Source organism: Chrysemys picta, chromosome 6 (genome assembly GCF_011386835.1).
Source record: "Chrysemys picta bellii isolate R12L10 chromosome 6, ASM1138683v2, whole genome shotgun sequence".
NCBI lineage: Eukaryota > Metazoa > Chordata > Testudines > Emydidae > Chrysemys > Chrysemys picta.
The window spans coordinates 67948637-67962649 of NC_088796.1; the positions used below are offsets into that span (position 1 = coordinate 67948637).

Below are 14013 nucleotides of genomic sequence, written 5' to 3' on the forward strand. Positions count from 1 at the left end.
ACAGTCTCTACGCAAAAGAATTAATGGACACAAATCTGACATCAGGAATCATAATACTCAAAAACCAGTGGGAGAACACTTTAACCTGTCTGGTCATTCAATGACAGACCTGCGGGTGGCTATATTACAACAGAAAAACTTCAAAAACAGACTCCAAAGAGAGACTGCTGAGCTGGAATTGATATGCAAACTAGACACAATCATCAAAGGATTGAATAAGGACTGGGAATGGCTGAGCCATTACAAACATTGAATCTGTCTCCCCTTGTAAGTATTCTCACACTTCTTATCAAACTGTCTGTACTGGGCTACCTTGATTATCACTTCAAAAGTCTTTTTTTTCTCTTACTTAATTGGTCTCTCAGAATTGGTAAGACAACTCCCACCTGTTTATGCTCTCTGTATGTGTGTATGTATATATATCTCCTCAATATTTATTCCACTCTGTATGCATCCGAAGAAGTGGGCTGTAGTCCACGAAAGCTTATGCTCTAATAAATTTGTTAGTCTCTAAGGTGCCACAAGTCCTCCTGTTCTTCTTTTTGCGGATACAGACTAACACGGCTGCTACTCTGAAACCTTTCATTGTTTACATAGTCCAAGAGTGTTACAAGCGCTTTTGAACTCCAAATCTTATAATGGATTTGATGATGTAGAAGAGAATATTTTGTAAAGCAACAGCTTCATACATTTGTCTGTCGAAGAACCTTATTAATATAGACATGCTTAGCTAAACTACAGTAGTTATATCCAACCTCTTCAAAATGACACATTAACTTTAATTTTCATGAAAATGGACTCCTAGATTTTTAGCAAAATTATACCTTTTTTTCTTTTTGAGTAATTTAAAAGAACCAGCTATTACAGAGAAAACATACAAATTATGTGTCCTGATTGTAAGTATAAAATAGTAGTAATTTTTGTAAGTAGGATCTATTTCAGATATTCAGGAGTAGGAAGACCAAACATCAGGCAAAAACATAAGTATTAGCTCAACATACAGCCTTTTCTTCAATTTAAACCCAAAAGTTCAGGAATGATTCAGATAAAGAGATTCCTATGTTATCAATCAGCATTTCAGACTTCCTTCCAGAGATCGCCACGCTGATTTGTTTCACTCCCTGCATTCACCTCAGGTGAAATCCTCGCCCTGTTGAAGACAATGGTAATATTCCTATTGCCTTTAATGAATCTGGGATTTCACCCTCCACTCTTGAGGCTCTTTGGGACACTTCTTATGGAATTGGCTATAGGTACCAGAATCTCTTGATTTTTGCTTTGCAGTTCTCCTGTCCATACCAGTCACAGTACACTCTTATACAACTTGAGATGCCTCTGTCAGTGTGTATTTCATAATTTATAAACAAAGCTGCATATTTCCTGAGATGGGGTCTGATTCTGATAATGAACCGGTTTTAAAACTAGTGTAACTTAATTGACTAAAGGGGAGTTTCTCCTAATTTACCCCAATGAGAGATTAATAGGCTCAGGTCCAGGGATGTATGAATGTTTCAAACCTCCTACTGGTTGTACAGCTTCATAGGAATAACATAATAATGAATTTAAAAGCAAATTATAATTTAGAGTATTAATTATCTTCAAAGAAACTGTTGATCATTATGTATAGCAACCTGTTTGTTAGCATATGATCTGTCTAAGATGAAAACAAATCTCATAAATTGTTGGTAAAGACAGCTTTATAAGGAATTATTGTTGATGCCCCCGTTTGTAGTTTTCTATACTAAGGATCTGTTTTCACATAATTTTTAATATTTTTTTCTGTAAAAAAATGTTGGCTGTAGGCTGTGTTCATAGAATTTACAATATAAGGCCTGAAATTATGCTCCTGTGATTTTTGATCTGAAAATAATCTTTATTTCTGTGGGGAGGGCTTGTACTTGACCTTTCTTTCATTTGCAGTGATCAGGTAGTATAGATCAGCTTCATTTTTTTTTAATTGAACCCATAGTGTTGACCTAGCTGTGGTAGAAATAGTTTTCCAGCCTCTCTAGTTCTTTTTATGGTTGTAGGAACAAGCGTTCCAGCTTTGTCTTTGAGCTGTGTTACATTCTGCATCAAATTTGATCTGTTGGCATGTAGTGTAGACAAGCCTGATGGGCAGTATGGGCACAGCACATTATTGCCTTGTATATGCTTATTTTGTGCACCAGGAGCCTTGCATGCATCACTGGTGGAATAGATTTAGTTGTAATAGAAAATATGTGGGAAATTGTTGACTCTGTGTTTCTTCACCATCTCCGTTATGAACATAAAAACAATGCTTTTAATTTTTAAAGAGATGTTTTCTGTATCTTAATCTAACTCAGGGACCTTGCTGCAAGGAACTGCCTGGTAGGTGAAAATAATGTTCTGAAAATCAGTGACTTTGGAATGTCCCGTCAAGAGGATGATGGGGTATATTCATCTTCAGGCTTAAAGCAGATTCCTATCAAATGGACGGCTCCAGAGGCACTCAACTATGGTAAGGAGATATTATCTTTAACTTTTTATTGTAGAAATGTACTATGTAAGATAAGAAGGTATAGAGGAAATACACTATGGTCTGTACACAAATATATAGTCTTCCTTAGACTAACAAACGTAAAACATTTCAGTTTAAATAAATTAACAATTCAGCCCTATTAAGGTTATGTCTTTTACTTCATAATGTAAGATTCCCCTTTCCTCACAAAAAAAAAAAAAATTCCCATCCACAGAGCAAAAGTCGAAGTATATTAAATCCTGCTGATTTAACAATTAAAATGCCCGCATAATGATGCTCTGGAACTAGAACATTACAGTAGACTACCTAGTCATTCATCCAGATGATGATCATTAGCAAAATGAGTAGGCAAGTTCTTCAAAATAATGGTGATGATTGATTTAGCCTTTTATTATGAAAACTAGAGATGCTTTTAACACCTGAGAAAACATTACATAAATCCTTGTAGAAGAGGACGGGATCATAATTGATTATATATATTTTAAAACTTGTAGCTCTTGTAACCTGCAATTTTATGCATCATTCTGCTGTTGTCAGTGAAAATAAATAAAACAGCCCTATTTGTGGGTGGGGGGAAATGATCCATAACATGGTGGGTAATAGCTTGAGAACAAAAATAGAAAAAGCCAGATTGGAGGGAGGAGGAGGGTTAAAGTGAAATTAGAAAGCAAGTTCTAATTAGGAAAAAGGTAGTTAAGAAGCAGCATGTGAGCTGCAACATTGGTGAATGGTGTAGTAAATGGATTAGATCTACAAAGGGATTTAGGTGCATTACTGCCACTTCAGTCACCTAACTACAAAATTTAGATCCTCAAAGTCTTTGCTCAGCTGCTGCCTAACCCTGCAGGTGCCTAAGTTTCAGCCCATAAACTCCCGTAGGCACCTAAGAATCTGCCAGTGAGCATGCACACCTATGTCCTCATGGGACCCTCAAACGAGGCTTTCCACTTTATCTACTGCATATCTGTCTCCCATTCCTAGTGTGTGGGCACCCCCTGCAGTAGCTTGGAACATTTTCACTAACAGTGTCTGAAGGGGTCATTATCATGCGCTTTATATCCTCATGCTCCCTTCCTGAGGTCATAAAGAGCACAGCCACTCCAGCTGCCATTCAATTCCTTCAGATTTCCATAGGCAAAACAGAACATCATTTAGTGTCCCTTTTGTAGTTTCTTGTTAGTGTAGCTTTAGTGTTACCGCCAGTAAAACACACATGTATGAAGAGAGTTACAGTTTAACTTTTATTTTTCTGTCTATAGTTTGTGTATTGAGATTTTAGTTAGGATATGGCAGAATTGAGATCCCCAGACTTTAAACTATAACCCTCTTGTGGAGGGTGGGGGGAAAGGCCTGTTCCTGTACTGGACATACATAATTAGTGAGACAAGATGGGTGAGATAATATCTTTTGTCTTCTGTTGGTGAGAGAAACAAGCTTTCATAAGAACGGCCATACTGTGTCAGACCAAAGGTTCATCTAGTCTAGTATCCTGTCTTTCAACAGTGGTCAATGACAGGTGCTTCAGAGGGAAAGAACAGAACAGGTAATCATCAAGTGACACATCCCCTGTCGTCCATTCCTAGCTTCTGGCAAACAGAGGCTAGGGACACCATTCCAGCTCATCCTGTCTAATAGCCATTGATGAATTTATCCTCCATGAATTTATGGAGTTTTTTTTTTTTAACCCTGTTATAGTGTTAGTCTTCACAACATCTTCTGGCAAAGAGTTCCACAGGTTGACTGTGCATTGTGTGAAGAAATACTTCCTTCTGTTTGTTTTAAAGATGCTGCCTATTAATTTCATTTGGTGATCCCTAGTTCTTGTGTTATCAGAAAGAATAAATAACACTTATTTACTTTCTCCACACCAATTATGATTTTATAAACCTCTATCATATCCCCCCGAGTCATCTCTTTTCCAAACTGAAAAGTCCCGGTCTTATTAATCTCGCCTCATATGAAAGCTCTTTCATACCCCTAATCATTTTGTTGCCCTTTTCTGAACCTTTTGCAATTCCACTATATCTTTTTTGAGACGGCAACCACATTTGCACATAATATTCAAAATGTGAGTGTACCATGGATTTATATAAAAGTAATATGATATTTTCTGTCTAAGACCAGGAATAGAAGAGCTCTGTGTGGCTCGAAAGTTTGTCTCTCTCACCAACAGAAAAATGAGTGATTATTTACCTTACAGTAAATGAGATGTCTGCACGTGTGGATCCCACAACCCACTCTCCTTCTTCTCAGCTTAGAGTCTTATAAATTGGATTCTGGGTGGCAAAGGATATATTTGGCACTTGGGATCACTGTTAGCTTTATGCCTTTGGGAGAGGGAACACAAGGACATGAAGAGCACAAGCGTGACTCCTATTGGACACTACTAGTGAAAATGTTGCGAGTTACTGCACTGGGATGCCCACACACCTGAGTGGGATCCACATGTGCAGAGCTCTTGAAGAACCACAATTACTATAAATAACTGCTTTTTTTCTCCAACCTCTCCAGGCCGATCTTTGTCAAGGCACCAGGTTAGGCATTGCAATGTTGAGCCTAAGTGTCTTGAAACCAGTTTGATATTTTAAGTGAAAATTTAAACTATTAAATCTTACAACTGAGCTTTATGTAAACATTTCTCCTGTTAAAGTTTGTGATAAAGAAAATGTATTGGAAGCTCTCATCCTTTGATTATATTACAGTCCCCATGAGTGAAATTCACTCCTTTGAGGTGGGCCTTTGCATCACTATTAAATGCTGCATAAACCCACACAATAGGGTTTAAATAAGTCTTGTGGGCCTTATACAGGGGTGAATTTTACATTGTGAGACTAAAAGCTTTCCCTCTGGAAAATTAGTAATATTTGCTGGCTCCACCACTGGTCAGTATCTGTTCTACTGTTTAGCTTGCAGTGTTGTTTGTGTTTTTTTTGTTCATTCAGATCTGGAAAGTTTGGTCTTTTTATTATTTCAATAAGTGTTTACAGTTAAGTAGACAAAATATAAAATCATTGCTACACTAGCTGGAAAAAACCTGGCAGCCTCAGGAATAGGAACATAACTTTCAACTGACTAGCAAGAAATAGGTTTTTTTTTAATGACGTGACCGTGGTTAGGGACAGTAAAAATTACTGCAATGACTCTTTTTTTCCTGGTGAAACTTTGCTAGGGAAAATCAGGGATTGGGAGAGGAAATGATTGACAAGTCTTTGTAAATTCAAAACAAAATATGAATGAAATATGGCCTAAGGTGCTAAGCAACAACAGGTTTCACTGGATGCTGTTGCAGTTGTGGGCTTAACAGTTCTGAATACCAGTCCATCAGTGGATAGGGTAGTGACTTGGCTTTTAGCAACATTAACTTTTGGCGAAAACTGTAGCAAAGTTCATTCATTTTCATTTATCAAAATTCCTGCTCCACAGGCCAACTCAGCACAATGCCACCACATCCTTGGGCTGTAGAGGTGCTTCTGCAGGCCTGAGGAAAGGAGAGGCATTCCTTGTTGCAAGAGTATATGAGGAAGTTTCCTCACTTGCTGATTGGGTGTTTTTCCCCACATTGTTCAAATGTATATTTACAAAGGTGTGGTTTATCATTTGCCATTCATATGAAAATTACATGCAGGATACTTGTGCTCATACGAAAACCTATTACACACATGTTGGGGTATCACTGAGAACAACAATGCGAATGAGAATTATCCACTATCTAGAATATGTCTTTCAAAATTGTTAGTTTATTCCATTTTCACTATATAGGGGAAGACAAGCAGGAATAGTTTGATTGTAGTGTAAAGGTAATACTTTAATTTAAACTTAGACTGTAAATAGTAGTATTCACAAGGCCAAAAAAATGGAAGGTATGTTTTCAGACAACAATAGTAAACATTTTAGAATGTAGACACTGAATAAAACAAACAGAATAGTTAGGAATACATTTTCCATGTGTTACATTCAGATTATAGTCATGAGACTCCTCAGGTGAAATCCTGACCCTAGTGAAATCAATGCATGTTTTGCCGTTTACTTCAGTAAGTTGAGGATTTCAGCCCTGTTTGTATTTGGAGTTGCATGGCAAAAAAGTTACTCGTCACAGTATCTAGTAAAATTTTATATGTTGGTCATAGTGTGTTTTTTGTGCTTTGTTTAACTGCTCTTAAAAAGTAAAATGTGTCTATTTGTTTAACGTGATCTTCCACTATAATTTCTTCAGTTCTTTACAATGCTAATAAATAATCGTATATATAAACAGCATGCCCTTTCTCAGCCCAGCTATTATCATACTGAGAAAGGTAATTGACTCTGTATAACTTGTGCTTTCTTAAGAAACTAATTACTTTTAACTTGTATCCACTGAATGACTTTAATGAAAAGTGTTAAATTACTGGATGCCAAACTCTGAAGAGAGTTGATATACAGACAAGAAAACTAATCTTACCACCAGCAGCACAGTGAATGTCCATAATTACTATCTACTAAGCAGGCAAGCTAATTTAACACAGCTGGAAATGAAATTTAGTTTAAGTGCAAACTGAACTTTCTGACGTCAGATCGCCCCAACTGTCATTATCATTTACATGTACTTCATTTAGGCTGGGGAAAAAAGAAAGGATATGTTTTTTTCCCTAGGTTTAAAATGATTAGCTGAATATTTAGCACTCAAACATCAGCAGCATGACACTGGCAAAATGGCAGTGTTGGAAATGGGGCAGAAGATACATAAAGGAGAAATGTTTTGGGGGTTTTTTTTGTAAAGCTCAGCGATAACGGATGCAAAGATGTGTTAAATGGATTTTCTCATTGCTGTTGGTCTCTGTAGTAATGTTCTTAATAATAAAAGGACAGGTCTGCTTTTGAAAAGACAGAAGCAAATGTATTGTTTAAGATGATAATTTTCAGAGCCCCTATATTTCACTTCACTAAACTGGCTTCTTTAGGTACGTGATTCCCAGCTTGGGTAGACATATACATGCTAGCTCTACTTGAGCTACCACGCTAAAAGTAGAAGTGTGGCTACAGCAGCTTGGAATAGCTGCCCAAGTACATACTTAGGACAGTGTTGTACTCAGGCACTGCCTATATCACTGCAGCCACACTGCTATTTTTAGCATGCTAATTCGAGCAGCGCTAGCACCTATGTGTCTACCTGAGCTGGGAATCACACCTCCAACTACTGTGTAGACATACCCTTAGAAAGGATGTTCAAACCTGGAGAATAGAGTTATACCCTAGGGCCACTGTGGTGAGATACTGTCTTTAAGGGCAAAATTCACAAGGGGACTATAGGTATTGCCACACCGAGTGTTGCAGAGCCCTGCTGCCTAGTGGAATTCACAGCCCTGAGGTAGGTGCCAGGCTCCCCTTGCCTTGTATAGGTTGAGTTAGGTACCTAAGAAAGATTCTCAGAAGACAACAAGCTGAGGGGGGAGCCACCTAAACTAGTCAGGAATGAAATGCAGGGAGGTATAGGGCCCAGATCCTCAAAGGTGTACAGAGGTGCCTAACTCCCCTTTGATCTGGGCTTTCGGCACCAGACTGACAGGCTGGAGTGAGGCACATGTCTCACCGCTGAACCCTCTTCTGGAGTTGAGACCTGTCAGCCCTACCTCCCTGTATCTTATAACACAGGGGTTAGGGCACTCACCTGGAAAGAGAGAGACCTGAATTCAAATCTCTGCTCCAAAATCAGGCTGTCACCCAAGTGTGCGGGGCCTACAGTGTTAGGTGACAGCTGAGCAGGAATTTGGTGACTGTCAGTCATGCCTAAAGGGACAGATTCACAAAGGGACTGAGGCACCTACGTCTTAAGAGCTCTCGCCTTCTCCACCTAGCATCATCGCTTTTATCCACAGTGCCTGCCTTTCATCCGATTAAGACAGGGGCTGTAGAAATAGACAATTTAATTTTGAAATTTGTGTTCAAAAGCACAGTTGGAGTTTTATTAGTAAAAACTATAGGCTGAAATTTTCAAGACTGACTAGTGATTTGGGCTGCTTCAATTTTTGGATGACCAGCTTCAAATATTGTAAAGGAGTCTGACTTTCAGATGGTAGGTGCTCAGCACTGCTAAAACCCAGGCCCTCTTCACGGTAGCTCAAGATGAGTACCCAAAAGCACTTTGGAAAATTTTGGCCTTTTCTTTTATTAACATGTTATGGGGAAAACATGGTCTCTACAGTTGATATAGCTTAATGGATAAAGTCCTTTAGATTCTTAATTCCAGTGTTGATGAGAGAAATTGTTTTGTATTCTCTGAACAATATCTCTCCCATTGTCCACAAAAAAAAAATGGGGAGGGGGTATATGGAGAAGGTAGCTTTCTAATGTAAACAAAAACAATCGGTAGACCCTATAAAAGCACTATTCCATGAGCTGTGCTGATATCATTCAATGCTGCTGGCTCACAAAGGCACTTTTACATGATAGTGTGCTTTGCAATATCAAGAAGTTGTTAATAACAACCATGTCAATTTTAGCTCTTTTCAGAATACTAATTGCCAAGGCAAGTTGGGGGATTGAAAAAGAACAGCTGGTTAGTAAATTACAGTACCTTGTAAGAGGAATTGTGAACAAGGAAGAATAAAAAAAAGTTAACTGTCCCTCACCTTTTAAATTTATTTTCTTTCAAAGTTTGCTGGACAGGAGAATGGAGAAGGATACCTCAGCTCAGCTGGAAAACAAAATAGCAAAAATTCAGCTCATTTAAATCTTCTCAGTCTCTTGGCCCTGGGTAAATTTGCATCTTTACTAGCATAACAAGTCTGCTCATCAAATCACAGAATTGCAAATTTTAAATATTTGCCTTGATCTAAGATAACTGATTGTTAATCAATCACTTGAAAAATGAGATCATCGGTTTGGTGTATCGGAAGAGTATCCATTAGGAGCTAATGTTCAGTTATAATGCTTTAATTTCACCTTGGTCAGGGTACCGGGAATGTGCTGTCATTACTTTATTTAAATAAAATTCTTACCTTGGTTCAGGGCAGCATATAGTACATCTCAGAAATATTCTTTGAATTTATATTATCCACTTTCTCTCCTTCCTCAGGGAGATACACTTCTGAAAGTGATGTATGGAGCTTTGGGATCCTTCTTTGGGAGACCTTCAGTCTAGGCGTATGTCCATACCCTGGAATGACCAACCAACAAGCACGGGAACAAGTGGAGAAAGGTTAATTGTTGTTATTTATAGGGTGCAGCCGCATGCAAGATATACTTCATAGATCTGTAGGAAGACAAGGTCCATGCGCTTAACAAAATAGACAGTGTGCAAATGGGAAGTGACAAACAGTATGATCAAGCAACTTTAGCAAATGTCCTGTTCGTTCCACGAGTTTGTTGTCTGATCTGCTTTAAATCACTTGCTAAGAGCTCCCTGTGAGGAAGATTAGGGTTTATAGGCCTCCTGGAAGTAGAGTGGGGTCTTGAAGGATGAGAGGATACAGGCATAGTTGATTGAATCCGCGAAAGGTTGAAGTACCGTGCAGGGCTTTATGGAAGAAGGCATGAAGGTTAGAGTAGGAGGGAACATAAAGGGGGTGGTTACTTGCGAGGCTTGGGCAGCACAAAGGTTAAACCAGAAGCTGCTCTTGTCAAGTAAATTGCTCCTATTCTCAGTGCTAACATCCCAAGCTGCTGGAAATATCGAAAACACTACTTGTCTGCACTTTCTTTTGTTAAAGCTTTTGCCTTTGGAGCAAAATTTAAGAACAAAAATAGTGAACAGCTCCATTTGAATTGGCTTAAGTAGTGAACCCAGCTTTTCTTTCACAAAGTAATCAAAAGTAGTTAACTCTGATTAAGATATTAGGTGTCTGAGTGCATTCCTTGTTCCTTCCTTCCATAGTGATGTCTCCATCACACTGTCCTTCCCCCAATCTGGGCCCACAACCTATATCAACAGACGTAGGAGTCATATACATAACATGGATTTTATGTGGCTTTACATTTGTAAAATGTATTATTTTATCTAGTGAGTGTTAACAAGGCCAGAACCCGGGTTGCTCTTTTGTGTCTAGTGTATGAGCAGTTATTGACTTGCTTTGCTGACTGCCTGGGATCCTGCACTCCAAGAAGCCAGAGACTTCATTTATTTGGTCACAAAATGGAAGCAGGGAGCAAACAAAAGAAATTTGCACAGTGGAAGAGCAGAAAAGAGGGCAGACAATGGAATTGAGGAGGAGACATGGACAAGGGATTAGAGTAAGGAGGGACAAGAGAATAGGGGGAAAGAAAAATGAATTAGAGGGTGAAAAGGGGGCTTATTTCTTCAATATGAAAAGGAGAGACAAGGGAAATCAAAATGGAAATAAAAAGAGTGGGACTGGGAGATGGAAGGAATAAAGAAAAGGGGCAGAAGGGAAATTCACACTCAACCTTAAGGTAAGTGTGTTTTAATTTGTTAGCATTCCTGTAGTTTATTGGATTTTCATGACGAAGAGGAGCCAGTCATTTTCCTAGGATGAGGAGAGTGAATTTTTAGGCAGTTGGAGGAGCATACTGACACTTTACCTTTCCCAATCTGAGCAGTGTTTAGTTTGCTAGTCAAGCACTATAACTTTCATAGTGTGAAAATCATCTAATTTATACCTAGGAGATGCATAAATCTGACCTTATAAAATGTTGTATGTAGTGACCTCAAGGAACTTTGCTCATTCATTTTTAATTATAGTTCCTTATTATTTTTTAAACATTTGTTCAATTTATGTTATTTTTGCATACTCAACTTTTCCCCTTTTTATCTTTGCATGTCAGGATATCGAATGTCAGCACCTCAAAAGTGCCCAGAGGAAATATATAAAATAATGCAGAGATGCTGGGACTACAAACCAGAAAACCGACCAAAATTCAGCGAGATTCAGAAAGAACTATCTTCAATCAAAAAGAAAGTGACATAGTGATAAAGTAGTGCCAAACTCAACCTACAGAACTCTGTTTTTCAACAAAGTAATATTTTTCCCTCAAACACTGTGCGTTTATACCACATTATCTGCAATATTCTTCTAGGGTTACTTTTTTAAAGTAACTCTTTTTTATATATGTGTGCGCGTGCGCACGCCATCTTGGAAAATGTCTAAGCATACATTAAAAAGAGAGACGATTCTGCCAAATGTTATATATCTAGTCACATTAACACTGTCATTTAGGATACATGTAAATAGAACATCACATACTATAGATTTAAAGGACTGTGACCCCTATCTATTTTACAGTGATAAACTGCTAGTGACATTTCCTAAAGGTTTTCTACTTTATGCTGCATTCTTAATTTGCTATCTCAGTTGCAGATATCAACACCAGTGGCACTAAAATATGGTGGCTGTGCCATGTTTCTGAAGACCTTAAATCTGAGGACCACAATTTTTGAACAGTATTTCAATTAGGAACTTTATATTTTTTAAATCATTTCTGCAACTGATATTTTAAACGATATATTGCTCTAAGAAAGAACATCAGTTAAGATTCTGAATGTGCATGTATTCTTTTTAAACAAAGAAATCCATAATTTTTTTGTAGAATAATATTCACATCATTTACAAAACACATCCTTAGATTTCTTACAGTTGCTCCCATCATAGTAAATATGTTCAACTGTGGACATTACTTGCTGCTTTTTTTCCTGTGAAAAATTAAGTAGTTTATCAGGAATCTTTATGCACAAATCTCCTTTGATGAGCTAGGTTTTTTCTAAAAGGCCAACTCCAGTCTTGTGTGATACATGTTTGTCAGGAAATACTCCAAATCATCTGCCTTTCAAAGTACAAGGAGAAGAAAACCACGGTTGGTTTTGAATGTACACATGTAGAAAAGAGGTCAGCAGGAAGCAAGTTTGAGAACGAGAGTGGCATGTAATGAAGGTAACTGGTAGCATTGCTTTCTTTTACTCATCTAAAATCAAACTGCCAAATTGGCTTTTGGAGGTCCTCAGATATGTTTCTGAATTTTTTTTTTCAAATTTCAAATAATTAATTGATATTCCTTTTCTGCATGCAGTTGCAGTCAGCAAAAGGACATGTTTTAAAAGAATACTTTCCATGAATATTGTCCAAAGAAAAAGGCTACATCTCAATTGCAGAAAGAAATGCTACCTGTTTTAAACCTCTGGAAGGCTGAACAAGGCATAGAGTAGAAATATTCATCAATAGAACTGTCTTTAGTTGCGTTCAGATTTGCATACTCACACTGTCAAGGAGGAAAAGATTGGTATAAAAATAGTATTCTTATAAGAAGAATAAAAGCTAATCGGGGGGACACAAATAGTTTGTGGCTTGGACTGATCTCTAAAAAAGGCCCTGATAAGGATTCCCGACTACCACAGAGACCTGTGACTTTAGCAACAAAGTTATGATCTGAGATCCAAAGTTTCGGAGACCTATCTCTAATAATTATCAAACTGTTATCAGCTCAAGGTGTGTTAACAAGGAATTAACTGCCAGACCAAATGACTATAAAAGAAAAACAGCATTTGGGACTTTTAGTGGCCCTATTTCTTTTCTTGTGGCTGCATTATATTTTATTTCTATTTTGGTGATTCTTCTATTGTGCAGAGCACAATTTCTGCTCTTTAAAGTACATTTATGGTAGTATTGAAGGGGATAGATATGTGTGACTGAAGTATTTGTAGGCTATGAGTGTTTCAATCAGTACCTATTACATTAAATTTTGCGTCCAAATGAACAGTGAAGCAGCATACCGGAGAACACTTTTTTCATTGTAGGTGGACTTCTTAGCAGTCTGGGTTTGTTCTGGGGGCAAAGGAAAAACACACACTGGGGAAATGGAGCAGAAACTGAAAATAAAGGAAAAATTTAGTGTCATCCCTTTATCATTATTATTTCTTTATGTAAATACTGTGTACATTTAATCATCACTATGCTCACACTTGGTCCAAAGATATTTGTCTCAATACCAATAAGAAACATTGTTTAGTCAGTTAGCATTGATATTAAATGTTACACAAACAGCGTGCCTTAATGAGCTGGCATGCTTGTGTGAATAAAAGTGCATGAAAATGCCAGAAATGTGCAACGATAACTCTGGGAAGAATCCAGATAAATCAATAAATCACCCAACTATAGGTCTTCATCTATGCACTCGCTAATGTCTAAAAGGAAGGACAAGAATGTATTCGCTTTTACTTAGATTAACACACTTTTTTTTTTTAAATGAATGAAAGAGACTGTACTATTTCAAAAGACTGCATATATCCTACCTTTCAACAAGAAAATAGAACAGTTCTTTTTGTCTTAATTTGGTAAACAGGACACACAATTCTGATTCTTATGTACAGAGGTAAAAGGACAACAACAACTCTATTCATTTTTCACTTATCTAAGCAGTTAACATTTTGCAATTCACATCATACTTCTGTTTAAATTGAAACAGCTTTTCAAAACATGGAACTCCTGCAGCATCTAGAGTATGTTGTCTTCTTTGTCCTAAAGCAGACAGGAATTCAATTCATGATTAATAATCCTTTGGGAGACTGTCCGGATGAGTTCATTGGT

The 14013-nt window shown here is 37.6% G+C and overlaps 2 protein-coding genes across 10 annotated transcripts in view; one reads left to right on the forward strand and one right to left on the reverse strand.

Moving 5' to 3' along the window:
* FER (FER tyrosine kinase) overlaps positions 1 to 13323 on the forward strand; it is a 412813-nt gene extending 399490 nt beyond the window's left edge. For all 9 annotated transcript variants that reach the window (XR_010588818.1, XM_024106728.3, XM_005281640.5 and 6 more), the window contains 3 exons: positions 2328 to 2482; positions 9555 to 9677; positions 11261 to 13323. Coding sequence is in view for 8 of the 9 variants with exons in the window: in XM_024106728.3 (XP_023962496.2) it covers positions 2328 to 2482; positions 9555 to 9677; positions 11261 to 11403 (421 nt within the window). In the remaining variant the exon portion in view is untranslated. The remainder of the gene's footprint in view (positions 1 to 2327; positions 2483 to 9554; positions 9678 to 11260) is intronic.
* The window catches only part of PJA2 (praja ring finger ubiquitin ligase 2), a 193716-nt gene continuing 192901 nt past the window's right edge, over positions 13199 to 14013 (reverse strand). The window contains exon 12 of the transcript XR_010588822.1: positions 13199 to 13295. The gene's annotated coding sequence lies outside the window, so the exon portion shown is untranslated. The remainder of the gene's footprint in view (positions 13296 to 14013) is intronic.